The 16272-nt window shown below is 38.1% G+C and overlaps 1 protein-coding gene across 1 annotated transcript in view; it reads left to right on the top strand.

Annotated features, from left to right (window-relative positions):
• The window catches only part of Bmp5 (bone morphogenetic protein 5), a 156766-nt gene that overhangs the window by 111147 nt on the left and 29347 nt on the right, over positions 1-16272 (top strand). Inside the window, exon 3 of the mRNA XM_023704840.1 lies at positions 4038-4186. Coding sequence (XP_023560608.1) covers positions 4038-4186 — 149 coding nt within the window. The remainder of the gene's footprint in view (positions 1-4037; positions 4187-16272) is intronic.

The following is a 16272-nucleotide window of genomic DNA, read 5'->3' as shown; positions in this document are numbered from 1 at the left end:
AAGTAGGAAATGTTCAAATAATTCTGTAAATCATTCTGTTGCTTCAAAATATTTTAAGATAATCATTGATTTTTGGTGGAAGACAACCCAATTTTTATTAGATGAGAAAAGGTTTTGCAAAACATCTCTCTAAAATGATAGAGAAATAAGAACACAACAAGATTCTCATCATCAATAGTCATTAAGGAAAGCCCAAAGAAGATATTACTTCATATTTTCCAGAACAGTTACAATTTTCTAAAAAAAAATCCAAATGTTGATGAAGATATGGAGAAATGGGAAAACGTACATACTAATGGCAGAAAGACAACATGGTACAACTTTGGAAAATAGTGTCATGATTCCTTAAAGGTTAAACATGGAATTAATAATTAAACTCAGTTTATAAGCAATAGAATTGAAAATATATGCTTACACAAACTTGTGCACGGATATTCTTTGCTACATTATTCATAATAGCCATATAATGGGAACAATCCAGTGTCCTTACTCAATTCAACAATAACCCACAGCCGTCCGTCGGGCTAACTCCAGTGTCCTTAAGTGAATGAATGATTAAATAAAATTTGTTGGTCTATGCAATAGACTATTATTCAATTATAAAAAGGAAAAAATAAATACATATTACAACATGGAAAAAGCTTGAAAGCATGCTACATGAAAAAAATAGATACTACAAAAGACCCCATATTATTGTATGATTGCATTTGTATGAAATATCCAAGAAAATTCACACTTATGGACAAAAAATAAATTGCTGCATGCCTGGGTGTTATGTGAGAGCAGTGATTAACGAACTGCTGCAAAAGGTCATATTGAAATGATAAAAGTGGCCTACATCTAAGTTAGGGTAATGATCACAGGACTTAATAAAGTTACTAAAAATCTTTGAATAAATTGCATAGTATGAAAATTATGCCTCAATACAATTGTCAAAAGAAAAAAAAGTGAGAACCAACTTTGGAGGAATATGTGTATGAGAGAGACTAAGTACCCTGGGGATGCTGAAATTCCATTATGAGGCATTGTGTGGCTGTAGACAAATCCTTCCCAGGAGAGGAAGCTGAAAGAGCCTGAAGGGTTCAACTTCATGGAGCCTAGAAGAGAATAAGTGAGAAAAATGTGGTTAAATTAGTAACATAAAATTGTCACTAAAGACCTCTCAGATATAGCTCATTCTAACGCTGTGCTAAGTAATCTTCACTGCCAACTTGACTGAAATAAGAATCTGCTGGGAAGGAGAATGGATTGGGATGACAGTCACTTCATCCACGGGTTGAGCACTGATGCTGGAAGAGGATGTGCTGTGGAGCTGAGCAGCCTCTAGAGTTGCCCATTTGTCCTACCTATGTGTACTACTAGTGTCTTTTGTTCATTGAAAAGAAAACTTCGCCTTTTTGCTTCCTCTTTGCAAGAGAAGCACTTTTCCTCCCTGATTTGTACTCCAGCTTAGGAGCCATTTTTAAAGATCATATTCCATCCTGTATTAAACATTATTATTATGCTATGAAATTATTCTTATAGAACATTATCTAGTGTACAAATAGCATTCTTTTGAATCCATTTATGATGTTTCTTTTCTTTCTTTTTTTTTTTTTTTTGTATTTTAGGGAAGTGTCTGTAGGTTGTTCAGGGTCTCACTACTAGATCAGACTGGTAGTGATCTGCCTGTTTACAGCCTCCTAAAATCTGGGATTACAGGCATGCCACCATGCCCAGTCCAATTGCCATCTCAGCACGCCCCAGGGGTGAGGCCAGCATAGGAGGCCCAGGGATCAAGGCCCTGGGCCCTGGGCCTGCTTGCAGTCACTTTAATCTGCTGAGCTATTTGGCTGGTGCTCCATTTATGTGTTTTCAATTGAAATGTTATCATAAAGAGAACAGGTACATAATTTTTGTTGGTGTTTTAACATTTTAGATGAATATAGGTTATATCCTACAACTAACCTCTGATGTTCATGTAAATGACTTTTATAAAGTAAATTATACAGCTAGCCACTATTCCCAGGAATAGTTACCTTTTTTTCTTTACCTCCTCCTCCTCCTTTTTCCTTATTTTCCTGCTTCCCATCTTTTCTTTCTTCTTCTTTTTTAAATTTTTTAAAGTTTTTAGTACAGGGTCTACAGGGTCTTACTACGTAGATTATACTTGTAGTGATTCTCCTGTTTTCATCCTCCCAAGAGCTGGGGTTACAGGCACGCACCACCATGCCCACTCTCAACGGCTGTCTCAGCATGCCCCAGTGGCAGGGCTGGCACGGTGTGCTGGGAATCAAACACTGGCCACTGAGTTCTGCCTAAAGCAGTGCTTTAGTCCTCAGAACTATCTGGCCAGCACTTTTTTTCTTCTTGTAAATAATTCAAGCAGCCATCTATAAGAAGCCAAAGCATCATCGCTTGGGGTCATTTGAAGGTAATATGGCTCCTCAACTAATATTTTCTCAAAAATCATGGGTCAAAATGAAGTAACTTAGAGACAACTGTATTATGGTAAACTGTGTTCAAATGTAAGTTGTCCCCTTCCCATATAAATATGTAAAACAATATAGTTGTATTATCATCTCTCTATATAATAAAACAGCATAAATACATGATATTGTAGTTTAGCTTGACACAAATTTTCAAAACAGAGGTCATCATAACATTTTCGTTTCATACAATGTCTTCACACATGCAGAAACTGAGGCTAAGGAATTCCTTAAATATTCAAACTTGACTTGATTACCAAATCTTTTCTATAGTATGGATATATGATTTAAGCATAGTAAAAGTTAAGATTTTGCCCTCCTATTATTTGGATATAATCTTAAGTTTTCCATTCTACCAACTTGTGTCTGCAGATGAGTTTTAAAACCTTGCAGTGGGCAGGGGAGACAGCATTGCGGTCTAAGTGGCTGCCTGGCAAGTGCAAGCATTCCTTGGCACCAAATGCCATGCCACCCCTGAAGCCCAGGCATGCCACACTTGGCCACCAAAACCAGGAGCGGTGGCATATACCTGTAAGACCCTGTACCAAATAAATAAATAAAAATTTAAAACTGGCAGTAAGTCAAATTGTACTTCTTGCTTCTCAGTCTTGTAACCTATTGTTTTTATATGCTCAATGCAATGCTTGTTTGAAAAACTTTTTTCTTTCAGTAGACTACAAAGCACTGTGTAAAGTAACTATATATATGCTCACCAATTTTCCATACAGGACTAGATGTATTTAAACCTTCATTCACAAAGTCAGATCTCAAACACTTCTGTATTGACTATAAAAATGTGTACAAATATTACACAGATTACTTTTCAATTTTGAGTATCTATGCATAAATATATCTATATATTTCATATTCAGTAAGTCTATTTTGATACTGAACAATCTTTTAGCTATTGACCACAACTCTACATCCAAGCACTGCATGTTGGTTTCATGAGTTGTAAGGAAATTAAGGTGATTTAGACTGACAGGAAAAGCTGCCTCGAGTCATGGTAGATGGTTGCCCTTCAACTCAGGAAACTCACTTAAGCCGAGGTGTTCTCCATTACCCTCTGCTGGCCTCTGTCTGGTACCCATAAAATAATTACTGTGCAAATGGAAATTATTAGGACACTATCCTTACAGCAGATGCTTGAACCATATCCTGCTTGGGCTTGTTTCTTCTGAGTTTGATTCATCAAAGTTGCAGCAGCTCCTCTCAGTTCTGTCCCTATTTGTTTCAATTCTTTATTTTGGCACTACTTGCACAGGTTGGTTCTGGGGAACACTGGTGACAGGGTCCAAACTCAGACCACTCAGTAGTTTTAGAAAGGCCTGGGAGAAACAGGAAAATGAAAATTGCTTTCAGATATTACAAATCTGCCACAGGTTCTGGTGGGAAAACTAGCAATGAATGCACCATTCTAGGTCTTATTACTCATCCCTGGGGTCAGTGTTCTACTTATTCTTTAATCAATCCCTGCTACTTTGCAAAGTACTTTGGAAATGCTTTCACTTAAGTATGGGAAACAGTGATGGTCACACAAACCTTTCACTCATTTCTTTTTCTCCTTAGGGATGCAGATCTGTTCCTGTTGGATACGAGGAAAGCCCAAGCTATAGATGTGGGTTGGCTTGTCTTTGATATCACTGTCACGAGCAATCACTGGGTGATTAATCCACAGAACAATTTGGGCTTGCAGCTCTGTGCAGAAACTGGGGATGGTAAGCACTGGGTCTCATGTATTTTTTTTGTGGGACTTGTTTTCTTAATGGAGAATAAATTCATAACAAGATTGTAGGAGAATTACAATAGCTACTAGATTGCATATTGTTATCTTCAAAGTAGTTACTCAGAGTCCAAGATGCGAACATAAGAAATTCTCCAAATGATATCAGCAAACGTTCCTTTTCAGTGGACTGAGTAGTACAGCTACCTTGTATTTGCTTTTCTTCCTTTCCTCTTTTTACCACACTGATTCCTTTTTTCTTTCAAACAATTTCTTCCCATTTCACAATATTTATTGTATATTTTAGGCCTTCTTTACTCTAAATTGCTCATTCCAGGCAGACAAAGTGATGTTTCCCCTTGTGAGTCTATTTCCCTCTCAAGTTTTGCATGCATTTGCATCCTTGTTGCTTTTGCAGTCTAGGTCTTCTGTTTCCAACATCTCAAGTTGCATCCATGTACCCAGAAATGTCTAGGTTTATCTTTTGTTATGACTGAACGGTATTCTACTGTAGTGAAAACAACATATCTTTTTCACCCATTCCTCCATCTATGGGTATTTGGGTTATTTCCAAGATTTAGATATTTCAATTGTGCTGCTATAAACATGGGTGCACATATATTGCTGTTGTACATTTTCTTCCTTATTCTTCTGGGAAGATACCCAGACAGAAAATAACTGGGCTTTATGGAACCTCTAATCCTTGTTTTTTGAGGAATCTTCACACTTATGTCCACAGTGGTTGCAGCAATCTACACTCTCTGCTACCCTGGAGAAGGGTCACTTTTCCCTGCAGCCTTTCTATCATTTGTTGTTGGTTAATTTTTTGATTATAGCCATTATTTCTAGAATGAGATGGAATCTCAATGTTCTTTTAATTGACATCTCTCAAATAACCAGTGATGTTGAACTTTTTTCTTCTGTATGTGTTTCTTTATCTGAGAAGTATGTACTTATGTCAGAAGCCGACTTTAGGATTGAGTGTTTGAACACAGGGCCTAATGGTTTTCAGTTCCTTAAATGTTCTAGATATAACTCCATTGTCAGAGGGAAAACTGGTTAAAATTTTTTTCCCACTCTGAGATTTGTCTTTTTACTGTATTGGTGATTTTTTTTCCTATGCAAAAACATTTTAATAGGGTGAGATATCAGTTATTGATTTTGTACCATTTCTAGTACATGAGGTTTTGTGCATGAAATCTTTGCCTATACCTGTGGCTTCAAGTGTTCTGCTTATTCTCTTTCCCAACATATTTAGTGTTTCTCTTTTAATATTTAGATCTTTGAGGCATTTTAACTTCAGTTTAAAGCCTGGTGATGGATCTGGTTTTAGTCTTTGGCATATGGAAAGCCAGATTTTCCAGCACAATTTATTAAAGATGCTATCTTTGTTAGAGGGAACATGCTTGGCCCCTTTGTCAAAGACAAGGTGACTGTGTTTGGAGTCCTGTCTAAATCCTCTAGTATGTCCCACTTATCCTAAGGTCTGTTTCTTTGCTAGTATCATGATTTTGTCACAGCTGCTTTGTAGTATATTTTCAAGAAAGAGATTATACTTCTGCCTAGCTTTTTTGCTGAATTTTTAAATTTAATTTTAGGTTTTTTTGTATTTTAGAGAAGTGTTTACAGAGCATTCAGGGTCTCACTAGTAGATCAGACTCGCAGTGATCCACCTGTTTACAGCTTCCCAAGTGCTGGGATTACAGGTACACATCAGCACACCCAGTCTCAATTGCAGCCTCAGCATGCCCCATGGGTGGGGCTGGCACGGCAGGCTTGGGGATCGAATCCCTGAGCCCTGCACCTTCGTGCAGGCACTTTAATCTACTGAGCTATTTGACCAACCTTTTTTTTTCTGAATACTGTTTTTGCTATTCTAGGTCACTTCTGTTTCCAAATGAATTTCAAGAGTGTTTGTCTAATGTTATGAAGTATGCTAATGGTATTTTGATTGAGGTTGCATTAAATATGTATAACAATTTGGGGAGTATGGCCATTCTCACTATATTGGGTCTTCCTATCTATCAGAAGGGATATCTTTCCATTTTCTGCTATCCTCTTTGACCTCCTTTTTCAGAAGAGTATAATTTTCAAAGTATAGATTTTTTTAGTTTCTTTGTTAGATTGATTCTCCTAAGTATTTCTTTTCCTTTTTCTTTTTTCTTTTCTTTTTTTCTTTTTTCTTTTTTTTTTTTTTGGTTGCTATTATGAAGGAGGTGGTTCACCTAATTGCAAATTTACTCTCAGTGAGTTTGTTGTTTTCTTATTAGATTTCATTGAATTTTTGAGTGTTGACTTTGTATCTAGCTCCACTACTGAATTTGGTTATTAAATCTTCAGACTTTTGGTGGCTATTTTGGGATCTTCTATTTAGGGTAGCATGTCATTCACAAATAATGGTAATTTAACTCTTTCTTTTCTTATGCTTATTTCTTTTAATTCTTTCTCTTGTCTAATTGATCTGGCTAATGTTCCCAGGACAATATTGAATAGGAGTGCTGCTAGTGGACATTCTTGCATTTTTGTGATTTTTGGAGTGAAAGGTTTCAGTGTGTGACCATTTAGTATGATGATAACTCTTAGTTTGTCATAGTTGGCTTTTGTCAGATTGAGATCATCAAATAAAGATCTTCTACTGTGATTTTATGTAGGGTTTTTATCATGAATGGGTGAGGACATCATCAAAGGCTTTTTCTGCATCTATTGAGAAGATTATGAGATTTTTGTCTTTTGCTACATTAATGTGGAAGAATACACTTATTGACAAAATACCCAACACTCAGTTAAAGGAGGAAAGTTTAATTTGGCTCACCATTTGTACAAGCTTCAGTTTGCAATTGGCTGGCTCCAAGGCAGGCTGGCCTGGTACAGGGACATCACAGAGCAGATGGCAGCAGCAGCAGCAGCTGCCACCTTCTTTGTGTCCTTTTATATTCTATCCAGATTGTAAGCCATTGAGTGGTTCCACTTCCACTCAGATGGAGCACTCAAACTCAGCACCACATTCTCCACCCAAACATCACACACCTGTCATGCAGCACCTCTGAGTAGCCTCATCTATAGCTGTGTGAGGCTTTGTAGGGCATCTAGATGCAAGCCATGCATCAGGAAAATCAATGCCCATTTACTCTGGTCTTGTCAACTTTAAAACACTCAAAGTCTTAACATTCCCAACTGTAATTTGGACTTCCTGTCCATAATAGCAGCATCTGTAACCTATACGTGTTGCAATGAGGTCTTAGGAGGGTGATCTTTAAAAAAACATAGTAGGGGAATAAACCTGAATTTGAAGGTCATTGTCTTTATCTCAGGGTCAGGCAAGCGAAAGATAAGACTCATCTGTCTCATCATTCCTTCTTGTATCACACCGAAGCCCTGTTTAATAAACTGCAGACTTAAGCACAATTCGGGTGTACACACCCTAAGTCTTCATAATGGCCGGGTTTTTGTTGTTGTTGTTGTTGTTTTTTTTTTTTTTTTTTTTTTTTTTTTTTTTTACCTACAATCAATTTCATGGCCTTCAAAAGTGTTGTAATCAATTCTGTGACTCCAAAGATTGTAGATACAGAATGGAGCTGACAAGCACACCTAGAGGATCAGAGGGTTAGTGAAGTGAAGACTTATATACCTTGCACCCAGATCTGAAATGCAGAACCTCTACGGAAAGTGTTACAGTTTTAGACCTTCCCTCCACCCCAAATCCAGACTTTTCCATAGATTTTAATTACAATGCTGAATCTTTGTATTGCTATAAACAATTCAAGCATTCTGGATTATGGGTTATTTTTCTATTATGGCTTTGGGATTATTGTTAAGGATTCTCAATTTAAGCAATATAAATGTAGCCCAAGTAAAGCATAAATTTAAATAATCTTTCAAGAATTCTTACAATGTTAAAACTACTGTACATTTATGGTCAGAAATGTGACTGGGAGGCGGGCGCTCTGAGGGTGAGCCAGTCATTTCCTCCCTGGTTTGTGGCCTAAACAAGAAAAACTACATTAGTGGGGCATGCTTTTCCTAGTCTTCTCCTTGGGGATATGCTTGAAATTTCTAACTAAACAAATAGAGAAATTTATGAAATATGATCGGTCTGTTGCCTTCTAATTTCCATTTCCCCCACCCCACATGAATTTTCTGAAGTTTCTCTTTTTTCACTCTTTTCTTGTATTGATTCTCTCTTTTAATAATAATATAATTTGATTTCTGTCCTGCTATAACTTTATACTTCTGTATTTTGAGCTTCACGTTTTTATATTCAAGTTTCTCTTTCTCCCTGGTGGGCTTCTATTTCATAGAGTATGATGACATTATCTCCTTTGAGTCCAAAATCAACATTTCACTCTTTTCAAAGGTTTCTAATTTTTTGTTTAAATATTAGGCTTGATATATACTAGCTTTTGTCTTTTTGTTTCTTTAATATTGTCTAATGTGAAAAACACTGAAGAGTGAGGCACATGCAGCAGGCCCTAACGCAGATTTTAACCAGAAGTGGAGCTGTGTGGTCGGGAAAGCAAGGCACCCTCCGTTACCCCACGTGGGTTAGCTGCAACCTCCTGGAGAACGTGCGTGTGATATTATTCTATAAATATGAGTAACAGATGCTTCAGTTTGTTGCAGCTGCTTTCCGCCCTGCTGCGGGTGTGCTCAACACGACTTGCTTCAGGGTCCACAGACCATCTTTGATTTGCAATTATAGGTTCTGAATACGTTTACTTCTCGGTAGAAGACATCAGAAATCAGAAAAGGATATTACTCAGAAAAGTCAGCTTAAAAATTCATTCATTATTTGTATTTGCCCAAAATAAAACTATAGCTGATCCATGTTAGCAACTGGCGTGCTAAAGCAGCGTATGACTGCGGACAGGTAGAGGTAGCCAGCTTTAGAGAGTACAAAACGCGCCGTCACCAAGACCCTATGGCAGGCGGCGGGACATGATTGAGCGCAAGTGGGACAAAGCCTAAGGTTCTGTGCAGTGGGGCAAAGAGGGCGGAGCCACGCGGCCAGGGGCCGGGGCTGGACTGGCCCGATGGGCTGGGGCATCACCGGCCGGACGCCGCTGTCACGGGAGAAGCGTGCCATTTGCCTGCACCAGGGAGGTGAGCCCGGGAACGCCGTGGAAGGACAGGACGCCTGAGAGAAGCACCAGGCACTCTGCGGCTTCTTCTGCGACATTAATGGCTTTCCGGAGGCTGGTCGCTCGAGCCGTCAGTCACACAGCTCGACCACAGGAGCTCGCCGGGCCGCAGCTTCAGTGTCCAGCACCGTGCAGGTCTTGGGTTTTAGACCCCATCTTGGATTACAATCAAAGGACGTCATGACTTAAGTCTCCTAGGGTCCTTCTGCCACTGCACATGTTACTCTAGAGAAACATTCTGAGTTTTGGGTGTGACTAAACAAACCGGCTTGAGGTAGCAGAGAAGCAGAATTCTGTGGAGTAGTAGTTAAGTAGTTCCAACCATAGGGTGGGAGAAAGGCAGCTATGTACCTTAGTACATTTTCTTAATCCTGCCTCTGTGGAGAAAATAATAGCAGAGACTGAAATATATTTTGGAAATAAAAAGGCTGTTGAAATCAAAAGTAGCCTTATGATTCCTCAGAGAGCCTATGGAAAATATGTCAGCTTGTGAAATACTGTTTTTAGAAATTTGACAAACGAACTGCAAGAGACTTGGCAAGAGAGTTTCAGGATATTTTATTGAATTATTTTTGAAAATTCTCTGAGACCCATGTTTGTTTCAGCAAAATTAAGCATAACCATAGAGCAAGCAAATAAAAAAGAAATGTAGTTATTTCTTAATGGTAAAATGCAGAGACTCCAGAAAAGCTGTTTTACCTAATTGTGTAGAACTATTCTCAATTTTCTCAAACCCCCTTTCACAATAGTTACTGAACTTATATGGTAAAATACACACTATTATTCTTTTTAGTAGCAGATGATTACACTTAGATCTGGGTTAAATCTTAACCTAAGATTTTTCAGTTCTGTAAATTATAAAGCTATATTAATTATCTGGCTTATTAGTTCTTTATTAGCATTCCTAATACATTTGTTTTAATGATCTTTCCTGAAAGTATATGCACAATTTATTACACAGATAGAAATTTAATCCAGTGCTTATGACTTGGGGTTCCCCCAAATACTGCCATTTTCTTTTGTTTTATGCTTTATGTAGTTTAAATTTTCCAAGTAACTTAATTCTTTTTTCAATATTAAGTTTATAGAATAATTTAAGGATGGAAAAACAGAGATAGTATTTTTGAGTTCATTAGAATGTCTTTTTAGAAGGCTTATGCTTTTAGACATTTTAGGTTTGCCGGTACTAAGAATGACTCTCGCCCATGGCTTTTTTCCTCTTTATTCAAACCTGCTTCTATGTCAAGGAAAATTCAATCCATATGTTTCTGATTCATTCGTATTCCAGTCATCATAATGTTGTTTTGTCAGAATATTGTTTAATGTTCAGGAAATCGTATAAGGTTCTTTTAAAAATAACACTCCACAGGCTATTTTCCTTTGAACAAAGTCATGGCCTAATTTCCAACTGTATCAGATTTAAAATCAGAGATTTTTATACTCAAATCTAGAAGGAGATGTCAGATAAAGAGATGTGAAGCTATCAGTTAAATTCCATTATAATTCGTGCTTCAATATGAAATAATCTGTAGTTATTGCTTACAGATAATTTAGAATTTAAAGTTTAGATCTTTAATATAAATGAGGATAAGCAATAAATAGATCTATGCTAGATATAAAAATTATAGGAAGAAATCATTAAGAAAATTAGACTAAAAATGATTGTGATAAAACATTTAATATTTTAGTCATAACTTCAGTAAAATGCATATAATAGCTCTGCCCTCCCAGAAGTGCAATGAGGACGTGGATGGTTCTGCCTGGGACGCGGAAGGCCCAGATTTCTGAATGTCTTGTTGGGCTGAAGAAGGTGCCATGACCTTTCATTTTTATTAGCTTAAGGTGGGGACCCTGTGGCCTAGAACAAGTTCTCTTGTTAGAGTGACTGTTCAGATGGATTAAAGGAGTTTCTAATACATTCATAAGTGATATCCACAAGAGAAAGGTGACACCAATAACGGTTCTGAAACTTCCAGTTGGCGTTACGGTGGTTAGTATTACTAGGCTTATGTGTAGTAACTTTGGTTAATAAAATAATTTTTGTCAGAAAAGTGTATTTTCCAACCTGCATCGTAAAGCCAATAGACGTGAACACACAGTGATGTATGCCATGATCATGTGATGCTTCTGTTGGTTGGCTATTCCAAGGCAAGCCACAAGTGCAATAGTTAGCAATTAATGGGATTTACCTGAGTGGGAATTATTTTTATTCTCAGAAAAATGGCATTTATTTTTGGAATAACCTACTGTGCCAATGAGAAATGAGAGGGACAAGGCCCTTGTTCTATGCTAGGGCTAACCAGTGTGAGTGTGCACCTACATCAGCATCGGTATAGTTTCCACCCTGAAGGTGCTGAAAGATAAATCAGTATCTGGTTCAGCAAACCCATTAGTGGCTCTTGGCTTGTACAATGGGCTTCCAACAAAGATAGATTTACAAGCTAGAGTTTAGTACTCACAGAGCACCTAGGTCAAGAAATAGTGATGATATTTGCTACTGAAGAGAAGTGTCCTCACACACTTCAGAGGGAGTCTGTGGAAGGGCAACACTTGCTGGGTGAGCCCAAGCACCAGGAGCAGCTGCGTGGTTGTCTCTGGCCTCTTCTCCTCTCGGGTCCAGGCTGCCCAGGGTGCGTTGCTGTCTCCTGTACTCCTGGACTCCGTGCAGTCCCTGCTGTGGAGCCAGCTTTGGAGAAAGCCTCTGAATCAGGACCAAAATTAACCCCTTCTTCCAATTGTGAGCTTGGGTGTCATGTGCAAGAAATGGGTAATGCACACAGGGCCCGGTGGCTCCTAACACATGCTGCATTGGTACTGATAGCAAACAGCAGGAAATGACCACATAGAAGCAGCATTTTCCTATAAAAGAATCAGGAAGTTGCCGCATGGATTTCCTGAGAGAACAGAGAAGCTTTCTTGCAATCCGGGGTGCAGAGCTCTGTGCAGGGGGCTTGCTGTCCGCACTGCTTCCAGCCCAGTTGGCATGAGTGCCTCGCAGGTGTTGTAGCGAGCTACAGTCAGGCTGTTTTCCATGTTGTTCGGCTCACAAGTGTTCTCTCTACTCTATTTTGGAATTATGAACAGCTTGCTCTTTTGTTTGCTTCTAAGATTGTTATAAAATATTTTTAGTATCACAATTAATATGAAAGTATTTTTAAATATTGTCCGGCTTTTTTTTCCTTTGCTATGCTCTTTAAATTCAACTGTAATTATTTTTTTGTTCATTTCTGCAAATTAACACCTAGAACATCTGTGTTAATAAGAGACCAGATTAGTCTTTGTTTATTATCTTGAGTTGTTTTTTTATCTCTGTTGTCCTCACTATGGGCAGAGTAACTCAATATACTCATACTTTATTTTCAAACTTGCAACAATCTATAAAATCATCCAAGTAGGCCTGTTGAAATGGTAGCTTTTCAAAATTCCATGACATCTGTGGAAAAACAGCCCATTCTTATTTATAACACTATAGTTTAACATCCAATGTTCATGTATGATTATAGAGCAAACCAATGTGGACTAATTTTATAGTCTTTTACTATCATTAGCTGTGAGTGTGCTTAAGTGAGAGATAAGGACTTGTTAGTATTCCATCTATTTGAATTTAATCAATCCTGAGACCTGTTCTTTTTAAATAGAAGTTTCTGTCATTTTAAATGGAAGATTTTTATGTTATTCTTAGAATGACCAAGATCTTTTTTACGTAAGGGGGGGGAATCTCCAAATTAAGCATCTGTTTGTCAGATAACATGTCTGGTCCAATGATCTATGTGTCTGGTTCATCCAAATATCAGTTGACACTGCTAATAAGTAGCAGAAGAAATTCAGACATCAACAGTGATATTTTTCTCCTGTTGTTTTGACTATAGTTTCTCATTATTATTTGCCTAAATTCAAAAAGTTAAATTATGTCCACTTATCAGATGGATCTTTTAAACATTTTGTGATCTCATAATATTCATTTTCCTTATCTGAACTTTATCTTACATAGCAATGAAGTCATTCTTGTTCAAAAAACCCATCTCTCTTTTTGCTGAATTTATGGTGATGACAATTGATATCTAATATATAAATGAGAAAAATCTCTTTTTACAAGAAACTGCAAGAATCATTTATCTTGGTAGATGTCCTGCCAGAAAAAGGAACATACACTTCCATAATGTGACCTAAGTAAATATTATTATAAGCAAGTTGTCTTTCATGTATTGCTTAATGTTGAGGATACGCAGAGCTTGAATTTTGCAGGAATATCTAAAAATAAATTAAAAGGATGGTTGAAAAATAGCTATCTTCAAATAATAAAGTGAAGAAAATTAGTCTTTTCTTCCATAGTCCAGCACAGATGTCAAGCCCACCGCAAGAGTGAAAGTGCCTGAAAGGTGGGAGTGACACCTAAAAGGTGGGAGTGACACCTGAAACGTGGGAGTGACCCCACGCTAGTGAGAACTGAAGGACTCACTGTTGAGTCACCTTCTGTCTAGCGATCGCTCGCTTCTCACATAATCTCTGAGTTTACTTGCAACGCTACTACAAAATGGTTAGCCAGTGTAGCCGAGTACATAAATGTACACTTTAAGCATCATAAATACATAACTACTATGTGTGGAGGGAACACAAGGAATAGAAGTGCAACCTCTTGAAGGAGTGTGCGGCTAACTAGCTGTGTTCAAACCCAAGACTCAGGTAGTCTCCCACATAAAAAAATGAATGGGAAAGAAAGCAAGAAAGATCTTCCTTTGTAGAGGAAAACTATTGAGGCAAACACAATCTGAAGTACTCACACGAAGCATCAAATATAAATTCAAATTGGAAATGTGTAACTCCTAAGGTTTCTAGGAGCTCATCTTAAACTGTTTACTAGGCTTCTATTTTCCTCTACTTTCAATACTACAATCCGTTATTTAGTATCATGGCAGAACATAGATTTAAATCCAGACTTTTCCAGAAGCTCTTCTGTTATTATTTTTGAAATTATTTGGAGTGCTAGGGATCAAGCCAGGCTCTCAGCAATGCTAAGCAAGAATAGCACACTGAACTGCATCCTTGCCCCCCAGAACAATATGGTGCCTTCCACTTCTGTCATATGTCTTTAAAATTTTAAAATTTTAAAAACATTAAATTAGGGCTGACTGGGGCCAGGGAGATGGCTCAGTAGGATAAGCGCTTGACTGGCAAAAGCAAGGATCTGAGTTCAATCCCTGGTTCCGCAAAAAAATAAAATAAAATAAAAAAAGAATAGGGCTGACTGAACAGCTCAGCGGATTAAAGAGCCTCCGAGCAGGTGCAGGGGCCAGGGCTTTGATTCCCCGGCCTGCCGTGCTGGTCCTGCCCCCGGGGCACGCTGAGATGGCAAATGAGACTGGACACTTGGGAGGTTGTAAACAAGAGAATCACTACAAGTCCGAACTAGTAGTGAGATACTGAGCACCCTGTAGACCTGTCCCTAAAATGCAGAAAAAAAATAAATAAATAAAATAGAAACATTAAAATATAAGTTGAAGCTAGCTCAGCGGACTAAAGCGCCTGCTTAGGCAGGCGCAGGGAGTGGGGTTCAATCCCTGCTGTGCCCTGCCAGCCCCATCCTAGGGGCATGATGAGCCGGCATTGTGGCATGTGCCCATCGCTTGGGAGGCTGAAAACAGGAACAGCAGTACAAGTCCGATCTGTGTACTGAGACCCTGTAGATCCTGTACTAAATACATTTTTGAAAAGATTTTTAAAAATTTAAAAGGAAAGTAAAATATAAGTTGATCTACACCAATTAGTTATTTTCTGTAAATCATTTTTATAGGAACCAAAATTTACAGTGATATTTAAAAATGGTTAAGTGAGATAACTGCATTAATCACTTTAATGTGAATGTTTATAAAATTACCCATTGAAAAATTTCCATACATTTATGATAAAAATAACTATACTTCTCCTGAATATAACAATAATATAGATTTGTCTAGTGGTTTGAAATCATTACCTTTCATTTTCCAAACCCATGTAACCTGGGTTCTCTAACTGGTTTAATTTTGTAAGGGCTTAAGGCATATTTAGAGTATAAATCTGTAGTGTATGCTTTGGATTTTTGTGTTTGTTCTCTGCATTATAAGGAAAATCACCAGTATGTGTTTTATGGCTCTCAGGATGAATATACATAAATAAATATGAGTACTGGAGCACTGTTTAATTTCTACTTGGTTTAACCAAATAATTAATTTTTCTTATTAGGATATAAGGCCTTTCATAAGCTATATTTCACATCCATGTAACTTACTCTACTAGTCAAAATTATAGTGTGTCTATACTCTTATTCGGGCAGTACCTTGTTACCAATATTAACCATTCTACCATACTAACGCTTCATATTTTTAAATTCTGCATGATTGGTTCAAATTTTATATCCTAGTAACATCTCTAATTCATGAACTTCAGTTTTATCACTGAATACTCTTTTCCCTGGAGGTGTCATACTTCATTTATTCGGCTACTGTGGATATCCTGGGTGTTTCTAAATTTGACAAGTTATGAATACAACACGAACACATATTAATAAGCAATTTTTGTTGATGTCTCCGTGTGTTGATGTAGAAATTTGTTTTTCACTCTTTGCCAAAGCTTACTGGATCATGCAGTGAGTTTCATTTTGTTCTATTTTCCTACAAATGACACAAGTTTGGACTCTTTGAGGCCGAGTGGCCCTTCATTCGCTATTCGAGCCTGACTTTCCCTCTCCTGCATCTGCTAGGAGAATCCAGGCCAGGTCTATGACTTGGCTTTGCTGAGCTCTGCTGCCAGGAGCACGGGTGCGAGTGGATCGCTGCACTCGATGCCCGGGACGTGGGTGCGAGTGGATCGCTACACTCGATGCCCCGGACGCGGGTGCGAGTGGATCGCTGCACTCGATGCCCCGGACGCGGGTGCGAGTGGATCGCTGCACTCGATGCCCCGGACG

The sequence above is a fragment of the Octodon degus genome, unplaced genomic scaffold (assembly GCF_000260255.1).
Source record: "Octodon degus isolate 3935 unplaced genomic scaffold, OctDeg1.0 scaffold00205, whole genome shotgun sequence".
NCBI lineage: Eukaryota > Metazoa > Chordata > Mammalia > Rodentia > Octodontidae > Octodon > Octodon degus.
This window is presented reverse-complemented; position numbering and strand designations above follow the sequence as displayed.